The sequence below is a fragment of the Mustela putorius genome, unplaced genomic scaffold (genome assembly GCF_011764305.1).
Source record: "Mustela putorius furo isolate JIRA1106 unplaced genomic scaffold, ASM1176430v1.1 tig00003976_pilon_pilon_pilon, whole genome shotgun sequence".
Taxonomy (NCBI): domain Eukaryota; kingdom Metazoa; phylum Chordata; class Mammalia; order Carnivora; family Mustelidae; genus Mustela; species Mustela putorius.
Window position 1 is genome coordinate 5,306,227 of NW_025422118.1, and position 21,623 is coordinate 5,327,849.

The window sequence follows — 21,623 nt, forward strand, 5'->3', positions numbered from 1 at the left end:
CTGTCCCCATATTCACTGGACTCCTTCCCCCTCCCCCGAGTCTTATGTATTTAGATACATTTCAAATGAAGATGGGAACAGGCGGTACACAGGACGGATTGCTCTGAACATTTCTGCATGCTTTTGGATACTGTTCTGCAACAAGGACAGAGAGTGATTCTGGGGGAGAACGTTCTCCAGGCAGCTACCCCTCCCCCCCAACCCCCACAATCCAGGTTACTTCTGGCCACCACCACCCCTGCCCCCCCTACTTCCCAGGGAAAACAACTACTAAGAGGGTGTGGTTAGGACTCTTCAGCTGTGGCCCAAACAGCAGCAGTGCAGCCCCCCTTAGCCCCAGAGCCCGGTCTGTAAGCAGATGGACCCTGTTCCCTCAGCTTCTCTTCAGGGGTCATGTTGGGGACTCTGCAATCTTGCCCTCCTGGGAAGGCAGGAACTTTCACTCCGCATTTAAAATTGGGCTCCTTGAGCTCTGTGGAGCCAGCAAACTCCAAAGCCTCAGACACTCCTGGGGGAGAGTGTCCTCAGCCGCTCACTGTTTGACTATTTTACACAGAAAACTGTCTCAGCGTCCTGGAAATAGGCCCTGGTGCCACTGATAAGCGCCCCCCCCCACCCCCGCCAGAGGTGAGAGAAAGCCACTCCTGTCTTTGCACAGCCCTGACTGCAAAAGGAAGTCTCATTTACTGCATTATTACCATTCCCTGAGCACTGCCATGTCCTATTTCTAATTCTTGTCAAGGCAGACAGTATCTCCATTATGCAGATGAGGAAACTGAGTCCTAGGCGTCAGAATTTTAGCTCCCCTCAGGTCACACAGTAAATACTTCAGAACAGATTTGAACTCTTCATCTGTCTGACCTGGAGTTGGAGAACAGAGGTCAGGAAGTATGGCCTGCCTCCTGGCTTTGTATGGCCCTCGAGGCAAGAATGATTTTTTTTTTCAAACATCAAATGAATGAGTCTTGGGATCTAATGTATGGAATGATGACCATCTGTCAACACCACCACACTGAATACTGGAAATTTTACATTTTTTTAAAGAAGATTTTATTTATTTTTTTGACAGAGGCAGCAAGAAAGGGAACACAAGCAGAGGGAGAGGGAGAAGCAGGCTTCCTGCTGAGCAGGGAGCTGAGGACCCCAAGATCATGACCTGAGCCAAAGGCAGACGCTTAACAACTGAGCCACCCAGGCACCCCTGGAATTTTTACTTTTTTTTTTTTTTTTAAGATTTTATTTATTTTATTTGACAGAGATTACAAGTAGGCAGAGAGGCAGGCAGAGAGAGAGGGGAGGAAGCAGGCTCCCTGCTGAGCAAAGAGCCCAATGCGGGGCTCAATCCCAGGACCCTGGGATCATGACCTGAGCCGAAGGCAGAGGCTTTAACCCACTGAGCCACCCAGGTGCCCCGAATTTTTACATTTTTCACAAAAAAACCAAAATAATATGATAGGTAAAAATGACCTGAAATTCCAATGTCAGTGCTCACAAAGTTTTACTGGAATACAGCCGTACTCATTCATTTACATCATGGCCTATGGCTGTTCCCACATTATAAAAGCAGACTTAAGTACTTGTAACAGAGACCTTATCATCTGCCAAACCTAAATATTCGCTGTGGGGCCCTTTATAGGAAGAGTTTGCTCACCCTTAGTCCAGGATCACTTTGGGAGTCAAGGAGATAATGTTCTGATTCTCTTGGAATCCTAGCGTTTGGAGTAGGCAGTTGTGACTCAATTTCCCCTCAAGACAAGGCCAGCTAAGCCACAGCCTCCCTGAGAAGGGAAGTTCCAGGGAAGGACACTGACTGGCATTCATGCTCTCAGTCTGGGCAGCGAGTGGGGGCCAGTGATCACCTTCTTAGAGTTCTCAGATGCCTTTGTTCCTAGGAGCTCAAGAAATTGAACACATGAATCCTCAGCCCGGGAAAGGCGAAGGGGGTAGTGGGGATGCAATAAACAGTGCAAATGGAGGAAGCGTATAGGAGCAAGGGAAGTTAGCGGGTGCCGGGACTCAGGTCTCTGTGTCATGGCAGTCTCACCATGAGTGGTGGAGAAGGAGGAGTATGCACCAAAGAGCTTATGTGATGGGGAGGAGATCCGGTCAGAAGGACTGCACCGCCTGAGCTGGGCCGGGCTTCGTGTGACGAAGAGAGAGTGCCCTTGTGCTCAGAGAGAAACTGGTTTAGAGTGACAGACAATGTTTCAGTCAACTGAGCTGGGAGGAGCCCAGAGGTGAGGCCAGATTAAAGACCAGAGGTGGCCCAACTCTCTCCAGTTACCTATTTTAAATTAGAATCATCTTACCTCTGAGAAATTTAGTCTATTTGTTGCTCCTGACGACAGGCCCACTGGGGACAGATATCCCCAGGAGTTGACTAGCTCTTTGCTGAGTGCCAGCCCTCCCTGTAGGAGGGGCTCCCTGGCCACAGCATTCCCACAAAGACTCTCAAGCAAAGGGAGAGCCAGACGGACAAACAAGTAGCTAGAATACACACATCTGACTGAAGGAGGACTGGTGAGAGCTTCCTTCTGTCCTGCACTGTCAGTGCCTTCCTTGTCCCTCAGAAAACCTTTCTTCCTCTACTTCTCTAGAAAGAACTGTGGCCTTACGGTCGGTATTTCACATCTGGACCATGGCTGGGGCAGCTTTTCCAACAGTCTCCCCTCCCCAGGAGCCTTCTACTCAAATCTCCCATATTCTGGGCACGCAGCATTCCAAAAGCCTGCGTGCCAGCCACCAAGTGGGCACTGAAGATAAAGACAAGAAACATGATTCCAGCTCCACAAGCTGTGGGGTGTAGCATGGGGCAGAGGGGTTTGAGGAGCATTTGGTAAACAGATCATCACTCACTGAACAATGAAAACTCTTAGAAGAGTCTAGCGGCAGGAAGAGCACCAAGGATGTGTCCCCAGACGCAAAAGTCTTTTTTTTTTTTTTAATTTAAGTACAATCTACCCCCACCCCCAACATGGGGCCCCAACTCAAAACCCCAAATCAAGAGTCACATATTCTAGGACTGAGCCTGCCAGGTTCGACTGAGCCAGTTTCCCCTCGATCCAAGTCTTAATAGAGTGCGCCATCTTCTGGCCTGAGTCCTGCCTACCATCCAGGCTGTTTGCATCCGACAGCCAGGCTTGCTTAGGATATCACATACCTGTGACTGGAAAAGAGAATCACTCCTCTCCACCCCTTAGAGGTGCTGGTTGGAGGATCATAAAACCGCTCTTCCACTTTAAAATGAGTAATGTTGGAGAAAGCAGAATTCTAAGGCTTCTATCAAGGGTAGAGGATTCTAGTTAAATCCCACTTTTTTTTTTTTTTTTTTTTAAACGCAGTTAGGGTCAAGATCGGCACGAAAATGAGGATGAGAGTCTGATGTTGTTCTGTATGATAATGTGAAGAAGCACTCTGAATGCAATTATGTTGCTTTTGGAGACGTATTTCTCCACCCTAACCAGGATGTCAATGGTGTTGTCAAAAACTAACCGATGTCTTTGATGGGTGTGTATGCAAGTGTGTCTCAGTGTTTATTTGCTGGACACCAGAAGTAAATCCTTATCACATCCCTCACTCTAGTGGGCGAGTCTAGAAGAAAGGAGACTTGGAATGCCAGTGCCTACCCAAAGCTATTGTGCTGATCTCCCTTGTGGTGTGGGGCTAGAGTGAGGAATTCAGATGTAAGGGTACAGACTGTTGGGGCTTACTGTGGCCCTTGGTTTTGGGGAGGGGATGAATGCTCCAGCATGATCAAGTCCTGTGTAGTAGGTGGGATTTCTCCAGAAAGGAGAAGAGGTTTTATGTCCTAACAATTCTCTTGGGGATGAGGTGGCATCTTTAGGTCTGGATATCAAGGAAAAACTGGAAAAGAAGGGGCTGACAGGCTTTGAAGGTACTTTGGTTTATTTGTTTGTTTGTTTTTGCTTGTTTTCTCTTTTAATGCTTTCCTCTTGAGCTGTAAGGAGAGTCTTAAAATTTTTCCCATTTTACAAAAATATTTTTCATTTCTATTATGATCACCTTAAGTTCCTCAACCCTTCAGCAAGGTGCATTAACAGTCTCGTGATACTGGTGTGGAAAATGAGAAAATGGAAATTTCGCTGCTGTGACCTGTGTTCACAGGTCAACTAACAGCATCCTGCCGGCCCACTGAAGTCGGAGGTGTAGGAAATTCTGTTGAGCAGTAGCAAAGCAGGGGAGGTTTGTGGAATAGCTATGAGCAGAGGGGAGGAACTGTGAGCCAGGGGCTTGTGTTGAATGGACATTCCTTGTAAGGCACAGCACCTCCTTCCCAATTTATACCAAAGATAAGTGACATCTGAAGCAGAGAAAGTTGATGCTTCGATTATAGATAAAGTGCAATCTTTGTGTCAGAAACGCCCTTGCTCCCCACCACAGTGGGAATGAGAGTCTGATGCTGTTCTGTATCATATGATATGACTGTGGTCCAGGGAACTCAGTCCCGCTAGGCATACAGGGAATCCTGTATACCTGACTACTGATTATAGCTCTTTCAAAAGAACCTACAGCTTTGTCTGATCAGATCCCTTTCTTTTTGAGGCTCAAATCCTCTGAGGACCCTCTGGGTACATCGTCATTGTGCCCCAGTCTCTTCAGACTAATAAGCTCCATTTTTTATTTTGGAAAAACTTTCAGCTCTGGAATGCACAGTTTATTAGTCTTCAAAGGAAGGCAGCCGTAACCTGTATCTTATTCCTCAAAGGAGTATCCCAGTTTGTTAAGGTCTGACAAAACATCCTTATTCCTCAATTCATTCTGCACAGAGCCGGCCAAATCTTGCCGATCTTACCTTTCCATCCTCAACCCCCAGTATAAGTTGAAATTAAGCCCACAACAGTTCCTAAAATCTGGTAATGCCAGGAGCCTACCTGAAATTCCTAGCTGTCAGCCTGAGAAACAAATTCTCCACACACACTTTAGGCACTTGCTGTGCTGACTCCCGTCTGCTTCCTTGGAGTCATAAGGGACAAGCCTCTGGTGGTACCTGTCATTTAACTCAATGTTCTTGTTTTTCAGACATAGCTGATTCTAAAACTTTCAAGCATTAAATCCTTATTCTTTATGAGTGCAATTAGGATTAATTAGAAATACTCTGTTTTGGTGACTTCTAATTTATAAATATAACAGAATTTTAAATGTGTAAGCTTGGTTTCTGTGATAGCATCACTGCAGGCACAATTTTGCTCAGCATTCTTTGACCTATACTTGTACCAAGTTAGGAACTTTGGAGCCAGAATTTTGGAGTACCTTAAAGCTCAGGTTTTAAAAGCGTATAAATCTGCCCGAAGCCTCCAGTTTGCCCAAAGCCTCACCACCCCCATATTCCTTCGCTCCCAACTCCCTTAGCTAGTCTCTGATAGCATTTGTGTTTGCCACTCTGTATTTTTCAATTCAACTCCCTCATTCTACAGTAGAGAGAAACAGATTGAAGGAGAGGAAAGAACTTGGCTGGGAAAGCCGCTCTGCAGAGTGGAGCGCAATTTCCTGTCCTCTCACAGCAGTATTCTTCCTTTTAGGCAAACTTTGTACTATGGCCAAAATCAACATTTGTTGCCAAAAAGAAACGGAGAATTCTATGGCTTCCCTAGCGTTTCAGAAAGGAGAGTTGTATGGAAACGGGAACATTTTCCTGTGTAGTGTGTCCACGTAGGCAGAAGTTTCACTCAAATTCAACCTGCAAACTGACCGCAGGTACTGGGGAACGCGAAGACGGAGTGCACAGGAGGAACCTCTGTTCCTGGCTCGCGTTTCTACCCGAGCCCGCAGAGAAACGGACCGGAGTGAGGCGCCGCCGGCGGACAGAACTACCTACGTGCACCGCGGTTGCTCTGACCGGAAGAGAAGGGTGCAGCGCCTAGAAAGCTCCCGTGCTGGCTCTCGCTTCTCCGCTGTTGCTGCTGTGGACGTAGGAGTGGATACCCGAAAGCTCCCGCGGCTCCGGGGTGTGAGATGCCGGGCGGAGGCCGCTGCCCGGATTGCGGGTCCACGGAGCTCGTGGAAGACGCGCACTATTCGCAGAGCCAGCTGGTGTGCTCAGACTGTGGCTGCGTGGTCACCGAGGGGGTCCTTACTACCACCTTCAGCGACGAAGGCAACCTCCGAGGTATCTGTGCCGGCCTTTCCAGGGCCGCGGGTATGACCTGGGGTGGTGAGAGACGGACGGCGGAGTGCTCTGATTCCTCCCGCGCCCTCGTCCCGTGTTCGCTGAACTACGGGAGAAAGTAACCAAGGAAGCTGCCGGAGGTCGGGGACTGCCCTTCTCTGCTTTTCCCGCCCCTCGTACGGTATCTGGCATCTGCCTATCTGGGGAGAGAGAGAGAAGGTATAATAAACGTTGACCAAATGAATCAGAGAAACAGAGTTCCACTCAGTTTACCTAGTCTGGGTGTGATGGAAGGATTGTGGGTCAGTTCTTTACAGATACGGACAAATTATTACTTTCAAGTAGTCTTTAGCACTAATTGGCAAAAATATCGGTTTTTTTTTTTTTTTTTTTCCTTTGCGTTCTGAGTTCCTGGCCACTGCGGCCCTCAAAATCAGCAGTCAGGAAAATTACCTGGATTGGAGATGCAGGAGGGAGGGCAAAAAACTTGGACCACTCGGAGCCACTGTAGTGCGTTCTCAACCTTCTCAGTCTCTGTATTTGATACTGCTGTGGACATAAAAACCGGATAGACTTTGAGCCTGCAAACATGGGTACCTTCTGTGTGACAGGGAGCAGAGCCTAAGGAGATGAACTCTCCCCGGTTTTGTGTGGTGCGAGGCCAGGGATCTGGTGAATAAAGGCTAAACAAGCTGTTTGTTGTCCATTATCTTACAGAAGTAACCTATTCCCGAAGCACAGGGGAAAATGAACAAGTTACTCGCAGCCAACAACGAGGTGAGAATCGACCTTTTGTGATACGGTGACCTTAAAATTCTCCTGATGGTCCAGCCTACCCTCTTGCTTTTCCTGTGTTGGGCATTACTGTGTAAGGTGGAGTAGAAGAGATTGGTAATTAGAGATAAAGCATGGAGGTGGTTCTAAGAGGGTATACAGTTCTGATTCAGTACACAGTTTGGGTTTGTCAGGGTTGTGTTAGAGGTCAAGCCACGCATTCCAGATCATACTTTGGCCTGGCTCTGAATCATGCCAGCCCCTGAAGAATGGTGGGTTGAAATGTGACTTTTTCCAAGAATTTCTTTGTGTCTTTAGAATGACCTCACCAAGTGTCACCCTGGTCATTGTAGAAAGGTACATTATTTGTGGGTCTGGTGTTGGAGACCAGTTTAGCAAAAATTGCTAGGAGCTGCACAGTAGCACCTTCAACCTCTTTGAGTCCTGCTGTTGGCTTTCTTAGGTCTCCGCCGCGTGAGAGACCTCTGCCGAGTCCTGCAGTTGCCATCGACATTTGAGGACACGGCGGTTGCCTACTACCAGCAGGCCTACCGGCACCCTGGCATCCGTGCCGCCAGGCTGCAAAAGAAGGAGGTGCTGGTTGGGTGCTGTGTCTTGATCACCTGCCGGCAGCATAACTGGCCCCTCACCATGGGAACCATCTGCGCCCTGTTGTATGCAGATCTGGATGTGTTTTCTGGCACCTACATGCAGATAGTGAAGCTCCTGGGGCTGGATGTGCCGTCTCTGTGCTTGGCAGACCTGGTGAAGACTTACTGTAGCAGGTACCTACCCGCTGGGAGACCCTGGGATCCAATGGCTCCTTAGATCTGAATCCTTTGACCTGTGGCTGTCTCTTTTTCACCAAAGCCCCTCTAAAGGGATTCAAGAAGAAAACCTATTCTCCCCGCCCCCCCCCCGTGCCACGTACTAATAAGGTTAAGCCCATTTTACAGTTCTAAACTGCTGTCATTTCCAAATCCCTTTGCCCGTACTGCAGCCTAATGCTGTAGGCAAAGTAGGTGTCAGCCTCCGCCCGGGGCTGCTGAACTTTGCGCCTCTTGTGTTGTGCATGACCTGCCTGACTGTATGCCAGAGCCCTGCCTTGGCAGGATCATCTGTGAAGGCAGGGGAAAGGAAGTTAGTGATGGGGCAGGAGGCAGAAGCTGAGGCTTTGTTTCCTAAGTAGCTGTGTTCTTTTCTTCTTTTTCCGAAAAATAGGGGAGAAAGCAAAGGCTCTCAGTGACCAGTGGTGTTGGGTTTGCTGGGTTACTTCCTAGCTGGGTGACTCTGGGCCCGTTTTTTCTAACCATAAGTGCACATAAGGGGGTACGGAGGAGATGAAAGAACAATTGGAAAGCAGAATATGGCTGACAGGGATGCTAACACCGTGAGCCTCATGTGGGTTCTCCTGCCCTTCACTGTACAAGCAGGATGCTCCACCTGTCTTCTCTCTGCACCTGTAGAAAGTCGCTGCCCAGCGAGCTTGAGTAGTCCAAGAGGAGAGAATAGCTTGTCCATCACGAGGGGACTGCTTTTCCTCCCTTTGGCAGAGCAGCCCCCTCCCCTATAGGCATGGAGAGCAGACTCTTATTTTGGTTCTTTCAGCTTCAAACTGTTCCAAGCTTCCCCATCCGTGCCAGCCAAATACGTGGAAGACAAAGAGAAGATGCTCTCTCGAACACTGCAGTTGGTGGAGCTGGCAGATGAGACCTGGCTGGTGACCGGGAGGCATCCCTTGCCTGTCATCACTGCGGCTACCTTCCTGGCTTGGCAGTCGTTGCAGCCTTCAGAGCGTCTGAGGTGTTCCCTCGCCCGGTTTTGTAAATTGGCGAACGTGGACCTGCCCTGTCCTGCTTCCTCCCGCCTGCAGGAGCTGCTGGCTGTGCTGCTGCGGATGGCCGAGCAGCTGGCCTGGCTGCAGGTGCTGAGGCTCGACAAGCGGTCTGTGGTGAAGCACATCGGCGACCTCCTGCAGCACCGCCACACGTTGGTCCGCAAGGCCTTTCGAGACGGAACGGCAGAGCTGGAAGGCGGGGGGAAGGAGCTGCAGGGACAGGATCTGGGGCCAGGGCGGGGAAAAGCAGAGGCGGCGAGTAGTTCCTCAGATCGGCCCGAGGGCAAGCGGCCAGCCAGTCCTGCCCTTCTCCTCCCACCTTGCATGTTGAAGCCCCCGAAGCGGATCTGTCCCCCACCCCCTATCTCCACGGTCACCGGCGATGAGGACATTTCTGATAGTGAAATAGAGCAGTATTTGCGTACCCCTCAGGAAATGAGGGACTTTCAAAAAGCTCAAGCTGCCAGACAGGCTGCCACAGGGGTCCCTAACCCTCCCTGATGTGCATCCGAGGGAACGCTCCCACCACTGTGGCAGCAGCTTGACCACGGGCCTGTGCGACCCGGGGGAGTGAGTGTACACAAATCCTAAGGTGGTTGGTTTTTTCTTTTTTCTCTTGTTTAAAGGAACTAAGGGACTCTGCAGTTAATTGGAACCTGGGTCCTGCAGTAGAAGTTGGGAGCGATGCAGGAACAACTGGGTTGGAGAGAATCCGTCCCTGAGAGGGATGGTCCCAAAGGGGAAGGCACACACATTCATACTATGAGGGATGGCTCTCTTCCTGGACGGTTGCAGGATGTCAGGCCGCCTCCTGATCTGGATCGGCTGCACTGCTGCTGCAGGCCTGATGGGCCCTCCCCACTGGTGTGGCAGGGTTGGCATTTGAAATGGCATCAGCCCTCAGAGGACGGGAACTGGGCAACTCTGGGCCCTGTGTCCATCTACAGGCACGGGGGGGGGGGTTTTCTTGTGTAGGGGTAATAAAATCCTGTACCTCATAACAAAAAGGACCATGGGTGGACTAAAGTTACATAGCTCAAAGGGCTTTGCAAAATTTTAATATATTAAAACAAGTGGCATCTGCTAGAAAACATTCTATTGTATAAAACCCGAGCTTTTAAAAACAGGTTTTCTTTGGCACTTTTCATCCCCTCCCTCCCTTTCCCTCAGCGTATTGCAAAAAGCTCTCCAGTGCTAAGGCATTGGCATGGTATGTAAACAGCAGCCAGCGTATGTGGAAGAATAATACGAAGCTTTTTTTTTTTTTTTTTTTTTTTTTTTTTTTTTTTTTTTGGTCTAATATTGTCTGTGCAGCAAGCATAAATAACAGGATTCATCCCCAAGGTGTGTGACTTTTCTCCCCTCCCTTTTGTCTTTTGCCTTGGTGATTAGACTGTGAGGATGTGGACACCAAGAGGGGACCTGTTCAGGTCTGGTTTTCCTGTTCCTCTTCACCAGGCTCAGCTTTCCCTCCATATTTCATTGGGTCCTGTAGTAAGGCTGGTGATTGCTTTTTAGGTTGGGGGAAATATGGATGCTGGTGTTGAAAAAAGTAGTGAAGGCACAGGCCCCACGTGAGCTTCAGAGATCCTACCTGCTGCCCTAGGGGATTCAGCTTGGGCTTCTGTGAGGCAGGAAGGCAGTTCAATGTTTGGGAGGTTTCTCCCTAATAAGGAGCTAGAGATCAGATTTTTGGAATGGTTCTTGCATATGGCCTCATGGAGGCAGGGAAATGCTCTTCCACAGTCCCTCAGTGTTGGCAGGGGGAGACTGAGGCTATGGGGCTTGCCATTGAGCAGTGAAGTGCTCCTTTAGCACCACCTGGGGCCTTGTGGTGCCTCTTCAGAGCACTGTTTACAGGACCAGGTTTAGGCCAGGACTGCATGGGGCTCGAAATCTAAACACTGCTCTCCAGTTGCCTCCGATCTCTCCTGGGTGTCTGGCGGAGTCAGCAGCTCAGGAACAGGGCCTCGGCTTTGTCCTAAAGCACCACCTCTTAAGCCCTGCCCTGTGCTTTGTATACCACTCCTGTGTCCCCGACTGTGTACCCTTTCCCTAGAACACCATCTCCAGGGTTGCCTTTCGCACTGTTCCACCTTCTCTTGCATAGTTTATCGTAAAAGTAGCACCTATGCGCCTGGCCGCCTGGCTTATCTGCTAGACTGGCCCCCTCCTTGCCCTGGAAGCTGGATTGGGGAGAGGCCCTAGGATCTAGGCACAGATGGCTGACTGTAGAGGGCAGTGAGGAGAGAACATGGTTCTCGAGCTCCCGTCTATGTTTTCCTGATAGGGACAGCCACCAGCGAGGCAGGGTGGATGAGATGTGGGGAGTACCGAAGGAGCCCACCTGGGAGCTGTGCCTGTGCCCACCTCCCAGGCGGACAGGACCTTCCCCCACTACCCTGGACGGCACAGTCCACTGCCCAAACTAGCCTGGGCTGGGAAGGTGTGTATCCTGCTGGCGGTCCTGGGATTGTCGCTAGCCCAGAGGGACGGCCCTCTTGGCAGTGGCAGGCCTTTGGCCTGTCCTTTTCCCCAGCTTCCGGAACTAAAGCCAGTGTGGCCGGAGGAAGCCCTGGGCACCTCTCCCTCAAATCTGCTGACGTACCGCTGGACGTCTTTGAGGGTCCCCGAGAAGCCGGCGTGTTCTGCAGCATCGCCCACCCCTGCCCTAGACGGTGGTCTCGCTCTTCCAGAGACCCGTCTTCATGCAGGCGCTGACCGCCGTGTCCGCCCCGCCGAGGTCGTCGTACTTGGCCCCCTTGGGTGCGCCGTTGAGGCTGGCGGCGTTGAGCGGGTATGAGCGCCGCTTGCCCTCCCGCTCCGCGCTGGCCCCACCGCCCTTGAGGTTGTCGCGACTGGAGCTGCGGCGCTGGCCCGACCGGCCGGCCTCGGGAAGCGGTGCTGCGCTCGTGTCGCTGCCCTCCGACGGCGTGAGCATGGGCTCGCCCTCGAGCTGAAGGCCCGGGCTGTTGCGGCTGCTGCCCTGGTAGCTGTCAGACGGGCTGTTGTGCAAGCTGCCGCTCTCACTGGACAGCAGCTCAGGCGCCCCGGCCGCCGCTCCCCCGCGCAGCACCTTGAGCCGGTTCTTGGCGCCGGCCTCCCCCCCGCGGTGCCCCTTGGCCCGACTCTTGTGCACTCGGCGCCCATGGTGCAAGTTGTTGGGGTGGCGGGGAGCGAGGCTGCCCCGGGAGCCCATGGGCTCCGGCTCCTCTTCCCCGCGGGCCACCACCCCCACCTCGCACACCTGACTCTGGGCTAGCTGCAGGTTGGTGAGCTTGCAGGGGCCCAGGGACGGCGCGTGGCCGCTGCTGCCACTCGGGGAGGACTTGAGGGAGGCGGGGACCTCTCCGAATACCGGGGAACCGTCCTCTGGGGCGGCGGGCACAGCCCGGGGTGAGGCGCGGGAGGCTGAGGCCTGGGGGCAGCAGGCTCGCCAGGAGGCCCTAACATCCCGGCGCCGGGCACAATGGTGGGTGAAGACAAAGAGTCCCAGGGCGGAGGCCGCCGCCCCATACAAGCAGCTGCACACCACCCTGGGCAGCCAGCGCTGGGACACAGCCAGAGCCCCACAGGCCCACATGGCCAGATACAGGAAATGAGTGGTCACCAGCGCCCCCAGTTGGACGCCCGGAGAATAGAGGCCATCACCATCCTCTGGGGGCCGGGGTGTCACCACCCCAGCACTCCCAGTTGCCAGAAGGGAACCTGAGTCATTCAGGAGGGGGCCGCTGCTCCTAAGCCTGGTGGAACCCCTCAGTTCCTCCCCTGTCTCCAGGGACACCCTGCTGGTGCCCCCCTTTGGGCTCTGTGCCAGAGGACCCCTTAAGCGCAGTCCCGCACACAGGAAATAGATCCAGGTGATCAGCAGAATCAAAGCCACCGGGATGTAGAAGGCTCCTAGGCTTGGACGCCACACCAGCCAGCAGCTGAAGAGAGACACAGGCAGTGGGTGAGGAGGGGCATGTCTGAGGTGGCTGGGTGGCTGGGGAGATGGGATGTGGTGAGTGGCAAGGCAGAGACTGGCTTAGGCAACATGCATGGGTTTGGGTTGGGTCACTGGCTGGGTGGGCCTGCAGGTGCCCCTGCCGTGGAGTAGAGGGCATCTGGTGTTGGGACAGATGGGTTTGGGGCAGGCAAACCATGGCGCTCACTAGGGGCTGTGGTCCCGGTAGTTGTGGATGTTGACCGCAGCTGTGATGCCACAAATAATGAGTGGGATGCCTCCGGCGATCAGATAGAACCTGGACAGGAATGGGGTTTGGGGGTCAGAGATGGTGGGGAACCAAGGGAGTTGGAACCAGATGCTCAGAAACCTTGACTTCGGGTCTCTGTCCCATCCTCTTTCCCCTTTAAATTCTCTCAGAATTTGTTGCGGGCTCTGTAGGTTCCCAGGGGACTTGACCATGACTGTTGCAAGGGACAGAGGCCAGAATTGCTCTCTCACCCGAAACAGTACAGAAGTCAGGGTGCCACTGTGGTTCGCAGGATCCCAGGGCCCAGGGCCCTAGCCTTGTTGTCATCCCTGAAAAGCTCTAAGGACACACCCACTCCCGTGGCCCTGGGCAACCTGGCACCACCCAAGGCTTTGCCTCTTTTCTCTTTGGAGAGTGCTCACCCAGGACCTTGGACCCGCCCTGCCTCCAGCCTGGGAAAACAGATGGTGCTGTCCTTCCCCTGGCCTGGCCTCGGAGCCCTTCACCCTTGCAAAGCTGACCACTGGAGGCAAGTACCGGAGCATGGGGCGGGGTGCGGGTGGAGCCAAGTCCCCTTCTTGTGGAGGGGGCGCTCTCCAGGTGAGCTCCTTGTGGAGGACACGGGCCTTCACGCCCATCCAGAGCAGTGTGGACAATGAAGAGTAGTGCAGAGTGATGCCCACCTGCAGGGTCAAGCCACAGAGGCTGGGGGACCAGGCTGCTACTGCTGAAGCCACCCCAGAGCCCCAGTCCCCAGGATTATTCTCCCACTCCTCCCACAGTCCCACCCCCAGCTCCACCCGGACCCTCCAAAGGTTCTGCCCCTGCTGTCACCCTCCTTCCACCCCATGCTCCTCTTCCACTGGGGAGACTTTTCACAACCCTGCTGTTGGTGTCTGCCTTGTTCCTGACCTCTCCTCCACTGCAGATCCCCGCCCTCCACTTTGAAGACCCATCTCCTAGTTTCTCTACTTCTTACCACCCCTATACCCATGGCTCCCACCCCCAGCAAGGCTGAACACAACAGTGGAGCTGGGGCCTATGAGCACGAGACATCATTTTTCCCCGTGCACCTCCCAACTCTGTGCCATCACTCATCTTGGAGCGCTCCCCACCCCCACCTGAGCCCCTTCTGCTTACTGCCTGGCAGACCATGTGGTAGTTGGTGAGTGTGATGCCTCCTGCAAAGACGGCGGAGGTCATGGCCATGTGGAAGCACAGGTTCAGCAGCATGTGCCAGCCCTTCCGGGACACGTGGATGGAGCTGCCCCAGAAACAGTCTTTAATTAATGGGCCACCCACCCAAGGTCGGGCCCATGCGGTCTCAAGGCCATTGGGAGAGCAAAGGGGGAAAGCAGATATCTGTGTGCACGCACGTTTGTGAATGTGATCAAGGCCCGAGGGCAGGGAGGGCTTAACCCTTCGAAAGAGCCTGCAAACATCACGGAGACCCACTTGGGGAAGGGACACTGGCCAGTACTCAGACCCGCAGCCTGCCCTCCGCATCTTCCCTTCCTTCAGGAGCTCCCACCTGTGGTTGAGGATGTAGGTGATGATGGTGGAAAAGAGGCAGAGCAGAAGCAGGGCCGTGCAGGGGTACACGACGGGATGCAGCCCTGCCCCAGAGCCCCCCACTGCCCTGGGGAAGGCACTCAGCTCCTGGAAAAAGAGCAGGAAAGAGGAAGTATTAGGAAGCAAGGGGTAGGGGCCACCTCATGGAGTCCTGGCCAGTCCCCCAGACCATTTTTCTTCAAGCTCAGTCAGCTTTGGCCCCTCTTCCAACCAGGTGGGTAAACACTAAGTGCTGAGGCCGCACTCTTGGAAAGTCAGTGCCAGGTAGTGTTCGTCCTCTACCGCCAGCCAGTTCCACCCTCGTCTCTTGCCCCTCTGGGGACTTCTCTCAGCCTAAAAACCAGAGATGATGAAAGAGGGGGAGGTTTCTGTCTATAATCCAGGTGCATGCCTGCTCAGGATCTGGGAGAGTGGGGTGCGAAATGTGGTGAGGGAGAGGGACCTGGAGAGGAGTGAGCGAGGAGGGTGACCAGAAAGGAGAAATGTTCCCAGATTTCCGCCCCCCCCCCTTAACAGTCTGGGTCTCAGAGAGCACAGACGTGAAGACCAGGCTGGGGAGTTCCAGATCCATCTCTCGGGATGAATGGAGGCAGGACCTGTCTCCTGAAAGATGAAAAGGTGTGGGGGAAGACCAGAGGGGCATTTCCCCATGAATTCCACAGTCATGAGGCCCGATGAGGTTGTTCTGCTTTCTGTAGTTCTCTGGGGGCCCCAGTGATCAGAATACCCCAACCCTCACCCCTACCCCATCCTCCCCCTCCAATTCCCCAGTCTCGGTCCTCTCGAGCTCCCGCCCCCCATCCCACTCACCATGAGCACGGCCACATTGCCCAGGTGCTGGCAGTGCAGGGAGCTGACATTGGGCTGGCTGGAGCGGAGCTGGCAGCCCTCGGAGCTCCAACCCCCGGGGCCCCCAGGCCCATCCTGGCTCCACCAAGCTGCCACAGGCTCAGCCCCCTCAGCCCAATGCCGAAGCGAAATGGCCACTGGCTCGGTCAGGTTGCCCACACCGCAGCCACCTGCAGGGGAGAAGGAAGTCCGCCCAGGTAGAACAAGGCGGTGAGGAGGTGAGGCGGCTCATCCTACAGCAACAGCAAGACAGCAACGGCACAGCTGCACGAAACCCGTGGGTGGGGCAGGGTGTGGGCTGGGCTTGGGAGGTACCAGGGAGACCCAGGAATGAATCAAAAAGCACTGGGAGGTGACCCATTCTAAATGCCAAATGAGCTGTGGCTGGGGACAGGGAGAGAAAGGTAGAAGGTAATACTGAGGGAGAGGGAGGGAGAAAAAGGCGAAGAGAGAACCCTTTTGGAATTTAACAAATCTGGGATATAAATTCCAATGTCTTCCAGAGTTCTTCTCTAGCAATCCCTTCCTTGAGAGGATGTCTCTGTCCCTTATCCTCCTGGGAAATGATCAGGAGCCACTGTCCTCGTCCACCTCCCTCAGGGCCTTAGGGGACGCTGTGGGTGAAGGAAGGGCAGGTGGCAGGGGCCCCAGGCAGACACTTGGGAGCACTCCATGCAGCACAGGGGAGTTCAGTCCCTTACTGGTTCCTGCAAAGATGACAGGGGTGGCCACACCACGCCTCTTGCCAGGCCCAGCAGCTCCAGGGCGGGAGGTGTTGCCGTGGCTGCGGAAGAGGCGGCCATTTCGGAAGACCAGCAGTTGCAGGGTGCAGTCTGGGGGGACAGGGGGAGCCAGGGCAGCCGGAAGGGGCGAGAACAGACTGGGCGGCAGCTGGATGGAGGCCAGGGCCACGCTGTTCTGGGGGGACATCGGAGTTCCTCAGAGACATCTGGGAACCCCTAGGACTCTGAGGCCTTCCAGTTTTCTCCTCCCCGCTCCCCTGAACCTCTTTTCTGGATCTGCTTCCACTCACCCCACCCACCCCCACCAGGCACCTGCATCAAAGCTCAACCACCCCCTCGGCCGTTCCCCAGTGCCCACCTTGATGTGGAAAGACGACAGAGAAATGCTGGGTCTCCCTGTGGTACAGCGGAAGCGGAGCTGCTGATCAGCCAGGGGCTCAGGCTCCGGGGAGGGGTTCTGGCCAGGGCCCCCGGGCCGCATGCCCGGCACCCCTGCCTCCCTTCTCTGGAAGGCTGTGCAGGTCAGCCCCACGTAGCCGTGTGGTTTGATGAGATAGGCCTCCAGTGCCACATTCCTTGAGTTCTAGGGACAGGGAGCTTGTCAGCCCCCTCCTCATCTGAGATACAGCAGCTTTCTCTGGGCCTCCTGCCTGCCACTGCCCAGCCCCTCTCAGATTCACTCAGATTCACTCAGGCTGGGCACCCCTACACCTCAGTCCCGACTGGCTTCTCAAGGCCTGGCAGTGGCCACGGCACCCTCCTGAGACCCTTCCTCGCCTCACACCCTAGCTTGTACCTTGCTTGCCCCTTAGCAGGTACTAGTTCTGCCACCCTGGCCAAGCCGCAGAGCAGGGTCCCGTCCAACCTTACACCGCCCAGGGTACCTAGCGTGGGATCTTATATGGCCAAGATGCCCTGCGGCAGTTGTTAATCGGTTCACAGCCCACCACAGGCAATGTCACCCTCTTCTTAGGGAGCAGGAGTCTCCGTGACGCCTCATTGCATCACAGGGCTGTGGCCCTGCTTCCAAGCCTCCTCTTACTCATGCCTTGGGCTCCTTTTCCCCTTCCTCCCCTTTATTTCCGTTGGGCTAGCGTTACAGCTCCAGTTCCCCACCATGAAGTCTTGCACGACTCCTCCCTGTCATCAGCCCCCTTCCTCCCCTCTGCACTGCTGTGGACAACTCTGAATCGGATTCCACACACCGGTCAGGCTCAGAATTCTTGCCAGCTGGGCCCATGGCAGGTGCATACTTGGAGGACTTGCTGCCCAAAGACAGGAGCATTTCCCTCCTGGCAGGCAAGGGCTGGCCCCAATTGCCTCTAAGTTCCCTCCCAGGGCTAGGCTCCCCAAGAAGCTCCCTCCCAGCTGACCCACATTACCACGGAGATGTGCTGGGCGTGGGGGCTGAGGGCAGCCCCCCCAATGCGCTCCAGGGCGCCCACGATGCCACTGCAGGCCTTGTCCTCACGCTGGGCCAGCCACAGCAGGTGCTCGTCCACCAGCATCAGATTGCTGGCCATGTCCACCATCACTTCCACCAGCTGGCAGGGGGCAGAGAGTCACTGAGGGCAGGAGCGGGGTCTGGGGCCTGGAGGCTGGGGCACAAGAGGCTTGAGCAAACGGGGACTGGTTTCCAGGGACCCCAGAAGTCAGGTTGAATCTCACCTCTTTGATCTGGTCAACGTAACCCAGAAATTTCTGGATCATCTGAGCCACATAGACAACATCCATCATGTCAGAGAAGCTGGCTGCCTCGGCTGTGTACACTCGCAGCTGGTGAGCCAGGGTCAGCGCGTTGGAGGCATTGATGGGCATCTGGGAAGATTGAAGGAAGAAAGGAGGAGATGGTCCAGTTCTGCTCCTTCTCCCCCAGAACTGCCCCTAGAGGGCCCCCTTGTCTGTGCTCATGCTCAGGGCCGCAGCGCCTGGGGAGAAGGATCTGGCCCACCAGCTGGGTCTAATCAAGACAGGAGGCACATGTAAGGAATGGACTCATCAGGACTCAGGGCCGCCCACTTCTAACACCACCGGCCTAAGGATAATGGGACAGCCTCACGCTGTCCTTGTCTTCCCTCTTCAGGCCACCCTGGCTGTGTTTGAGAATAAAGATGCTTGGGGTGACCCTGGAGGGATCTGAATGCCCTCGAAGGAGAAAAGCTAGCTGAGAGCCCCTCACTGCTCACGCCCACAGCAAGGAGGAGCAGCAGAGCCACAGCCATGAGGGGGGTCCCCTTCCCAGCCCCCAGAACCAGAGCTGACGGGTGTCCCCTGCCCCTCTCCTCTCCTGGCCTCACCAGCACGAAGGTGTAGAGCACCCGGGTGATGTCGTTGGTGTACAGACAATGGGAGTAGTCCCCTGGCTCCCAGCGGCCAGCTCGGTCACACCGGCGGGAGGCTCGGGTGCCTGGGGCACCCCCGCTCAGGGGCACCGAGGTGAAGGGGTACTGTAGGCAGGACTGGTAGGCTGTGATGCCAGCCAGAGTTCGAGGCCACCTGGGGGCAGACGTGGGAGGCTGCTGATCCCCCAGGCTCCTCAGAGCAAGGCTCCCTCCTCTGCCCTTAGACCTGGGATGATGAACCCCTTTAGGACCTGGGGGGTGGATTCAGAGAGAGAAAGTTCGGACTGGCCTTGGAGGGGCTCCTGAGCTCCACCTTCTCTCTGAGTCCAGGTTTGCTCAGACATGGAGCCCTGACTTCAAGCTCCTTACCCTTTCTGGGCCTGAGTGTTCTCAGCTGTCCATGGGGAGGATAGTACCTGCCCTTCCTCATGGAGACGCCCAGGGGTATATTAAAATCTGATGTTCCTTGTGGGTGAATTTCATAAACTATTAATGCAAGGAAACAAGACAAAGAAACAAACAAAACCCACCCAAACTTTTTGTTCTGCACAGCGCATGTCAGATGGGGTTTTATACAAAAAGATAAGGTCTCTGTGAAAACAACAGCGGGACAGTGGAGCTGGGGACTTAGAGCGGATGGGGAGCCCCGCCCCCGCCCCGTGTTCTCCGACGACGACGCGCGCGGCAGGGGGGGGGGCGGCAGAAGGCACCGCACCTGAAGTCCCCGCGGTTGTTGGCGACTCGCTCAGCAGGGCAGTAGGAGGCGGAGGTCTCCAGCACCACAATCTCCACCTTCTTGCTGGCGTTGCCCTGCGCGGTGGACACGGAGCACTCCCACTCCCCTGACGCCCACACGCCGATGTGAGACAGGGTCAGCTCGCTGCGGGCAGGCGGCGGTGGGCTGGCTGCGGGGCACTCGCTGGCCGCGCCACCCTCCCTAAGCGCCCCACCCCCACCCCGGCCCCCTGATTGAGGGCCTGCGGGGCAGGGCTTCAGGGTTCCGTCCTCTTTTTTTTTTATTATTATTTATTATTAGTAGTATTTTTTAGATTTTTTCTTTATTTATCTGACAGAGGTCACAAGTAGGCAGAGAGGCAGGCAAAGAGAGAGGAGGAAGCAGGCTCCCTGCAGAGCAGAGAGCCCGATGTGGGGCTCGATCCCAGGACCCTGGGATCATGACCTGAGCCAAAGGCAGCGGCTTAACCCACTGAGCCACCCAGGTGCCCCGGGTTCCGTCCTCTTTAACGGAGAGGGATGCAAGCACACACTCCCTCAATTCCGACTGGCCTTATGGTACGGTCTCCCTGACTTTCCATTTCCCCACCTTTCTCACGGAGCTACTAAGACCTCCCCTGCAAGTCTATCGGAGAGACTCGGCCCCACAGTGGAGCTGAGAGTCACTGCACACATTGTGGAAGCGCCAGAGAAACCTCAGGTATCATCCTTGTTTTTTCCTACCAGGCGCTGAGTCTCTATCCCCTAGCCAGACCATTTACGACTCAGCCCAGGGTTTCCAGAAACACACCCACGCACTCTCAGGTACATGAGCGTGCTCTCCAGCCCCTGTCGGAGCAGGGCTCCTTTGGGGAGCTGGGCGATGGGCACGGTGGCCTCCCACACCCCCACCTTGGGCTGGGAAGGGGCAGGAGGGCTGGTACCTGGTGATGAAAGTGCAGTCGTGGATGAGGCTCTCTGCCAGGAGGATGCCCGCCTGCTCGTCGCCTTCCAGGGGGGCCCGGTTGTGGTACCAGCGGATGCGAGTGTCATTGCCCAGGTAGCTGGCGGAGCACTGGAAGGGCAGCCGGTCACCCTGGAACACGACTTGGCGCAGGGATGGGATGAGGTGGTGCGTGTGCAGCTCCAGGGCCCCTTCTGTGGGAGGAGACATGGGGGAGTGGCACCAGGCACCAGGGTGGGACAGGCCAGCCTGGGCAGGGCCAGGCCCCATCTGATGGGAGCTCCCTTTGAGCTGGGGAAGAAAGGGTGCAGGAGAAAGCCTCTGGAAGTGAGAGCACAAGAGAGGAACAGATGGGCTTTGGATGAGCAGATCAAAGTGCTCCTTTCTAGGGCACACTTGTCACCCCAAGAGGGGGACCCGATGAAAACATAAGCAAAGCAGCTGCCCCCAAAGAAAGTCTAGGAGCACTGACAGCTGGAGAAGGAGCCCTGAGGGATCTGAGGGAGAGGAGGCATGCCCTGGAGAAGGTGCCCACCACCCCATAACACTTAAGGCAGAGGGAGCCTGGAACCAGCGGGGGCCCTTCTGGAGCGCTTCTGCACCAAGGGGCAGGTGTGCAGGGGGAGGCTGTGCTCACCGCAGCGCAGCTGGGCTTCCTGGAGGCCCCCCAGGGCCTGGGCGTGTAGGGCACTGGGGTAGGCACAGAGGGTGCGCTCGGAGAGCTGCAGGGAGCGATTCCGGGCCCAGGACAGCAGCCAGCGGAGGCGACAGTCACATGTCAGGTACTCAGTGCCAAGATCGCTGCAGAATGGGGAGAGGAGCCACAGAGTAGAGCAAGGGAGTGTGGATTCTGGGGGGTTGGGGGGATGGAGCCCTGGGAGAGACTGAGGCTGGAAGGGGCACATTCGGGGTAGTGTGCACCACCAGCCTAGCCCTAGTGGGAAGGCAAATATGGCGGTGTCAGCCGTCGCCCATCCCACCTACTCATAAGGTAGGGCGCCGTGGTCATGATGCTCAGGTGTGTCCTTCCTGGACAGAGAAAGGATGTAGGGCTCTGAGTCCTTGGGCTGGGAACAGATACTCACACCACCTTAAGGGCTGGCAGCTCATCAAAGACCCCAGGTTGCACACTGGAGAAGATGTTTCCAGATATGTTTCTATAGGGGATAGGTGAGAGGGAGCCAGGATTTTAGGGTCTTCCTGGGCCAGAGGAGGGAGTAGTGAGTGAAGGGAATGGGGGGGGGGCTATGAGGGTCTGGTGCTGCCTCCTTCCTCCCAACCTCTCCTTTGGGGTGAGCCGTCCCTCCCCCTCCTCCCCACTAATGGCCCCTCACTCACAGACGGAGAAGTCTGGGGAGGCCTTGGAAGGTCTCAGACGTCAGACAGCCAATCCGGTTGTTGGAGAGATCTCTAGGGGGACACACACGACGTCAGCAAGCTGGCCACACAGGAGCACACGGACCCACTTGTGCGGAACACACGTGTGTGGCCGGGGCTTATGTGGG

General features: G+C 55.2%; 2 protein-coding genes across 2 annotated transcripts in view; one reads left to right on the top strand and one right to left on the bottom strand.

Annotated features, from left to right (window-relative positions):
- The first annotated feature begins 1,427 nt into the window (after window positions 1–1,427).
- On the top strand, window positions 1,428–9,862 carry BRF2 (BRF2 RNA polymerase III transcription initiation factor subunit). Its single transcript, XM_004758251.3, has 4 exons — window positions 1,428–6,127; window positions 6,845–6,904; window positions 7,365–7,686; window positions 8,510–9,862. The coding sequence occupies exons 1-4, from the start codon at window positions 5,974–5,976 to the stop codon at window positions 9,237–9,239; spliced, it is 1,266 nt and encodes a 421-aa protein (XP_004758308.1). The 5' UTR covers window positions 1,428–5,973; the 3' UTR covers window positions 9,240–9,862.
- Window positions 9,761–21,623, bottom strand: part of ADGRA2 (adhesion G protein-coupled receptor A2) — a 34,258-nt gene continuing 22,395 nt past the window's right edge. Inside the window, exons 4-19 of the mRNA XM_004758250.3 lie at window positions 21,457–21,528; window positions 21,204–21,275; window positions 20,756–20,919; window positions 20,099–20,312; window positions 19,156–19,320; window positions 18,396–18,594; window positions 17,767–17,916; window positions 17,481–17,642; window positions 16,457–16,681; window positions 16,057–16,273; window positions 15,317–15,525; window positions 14,466–14,593; window positions 14,075–14,198; window positions 13,472–13,617; window positions 12,893–12,982; window positions 9,761–12,667 (exon numbers count right to left, since the gene is read on the bottom strand). Of these exons, the coding sequence (XP_004758307.2) occupies window positions 11,410–12,667; window positions 12,893–12,982; window positions 13,472–13,617; window positions 14,075–14,198; window positions 14,466–14,593; window positions 15,317–15,525; window positions 16,057–16,273; window positions 16,457–16,681; window positions 17,481–17,642; window positions 17,767–17,916; window positions 18,396–18,594; window positions 19,156–19,320; window positions 20,099–20,312; window positions 20,756–20,919; window positions 21,204–21,275; window positions 21,457–21,528 (3,595 nt within the window). The 3' untranslated portion in view covers window positions 9,761–11,409. The remainder of the gene's footprint in view (window positions 12,668–12,892; window positions 12,983–13,471; window positions 13,618–14,074; window positions 14,199–14,465; window positions 14,594–15,316; window positions 15,526–16,056; window positions 16,274–16,456; window positions 16,682–17,480; window positions 17,643–17,766; window positions 17,917–18,395; window positions 18,595–19,155; window positions 19,321–20,098; window positions 20,313–20,755; window positions 20,920–21,203; window positions 21,276–21,456; window positions 21,529–21,623) is intronic.

Coding starts and splice junctions, on each gene's coding strand:
- BRF2 (XM_004758251.3), top strand. CDS start 5,974: ATGCCGGGCGGAGGCCGCTGCCCGGATTGCGGGTCCACGGAGCTCGTG. Junction 6,905..7,364: donor TACTCGCAGCCAACAACGAG/GTGAGAATCGAC, acceptor TGGCTTTCTTAG/GTCTCCGCCGCGTGAGAGAC. Junction 7,687..8,509: donor GTGAAGACTTACTGTAGCAG/GTACCTACCCGC, acceptor TGGTTCTTTCAG/CTTCAAACTGTTCCAAGCTT.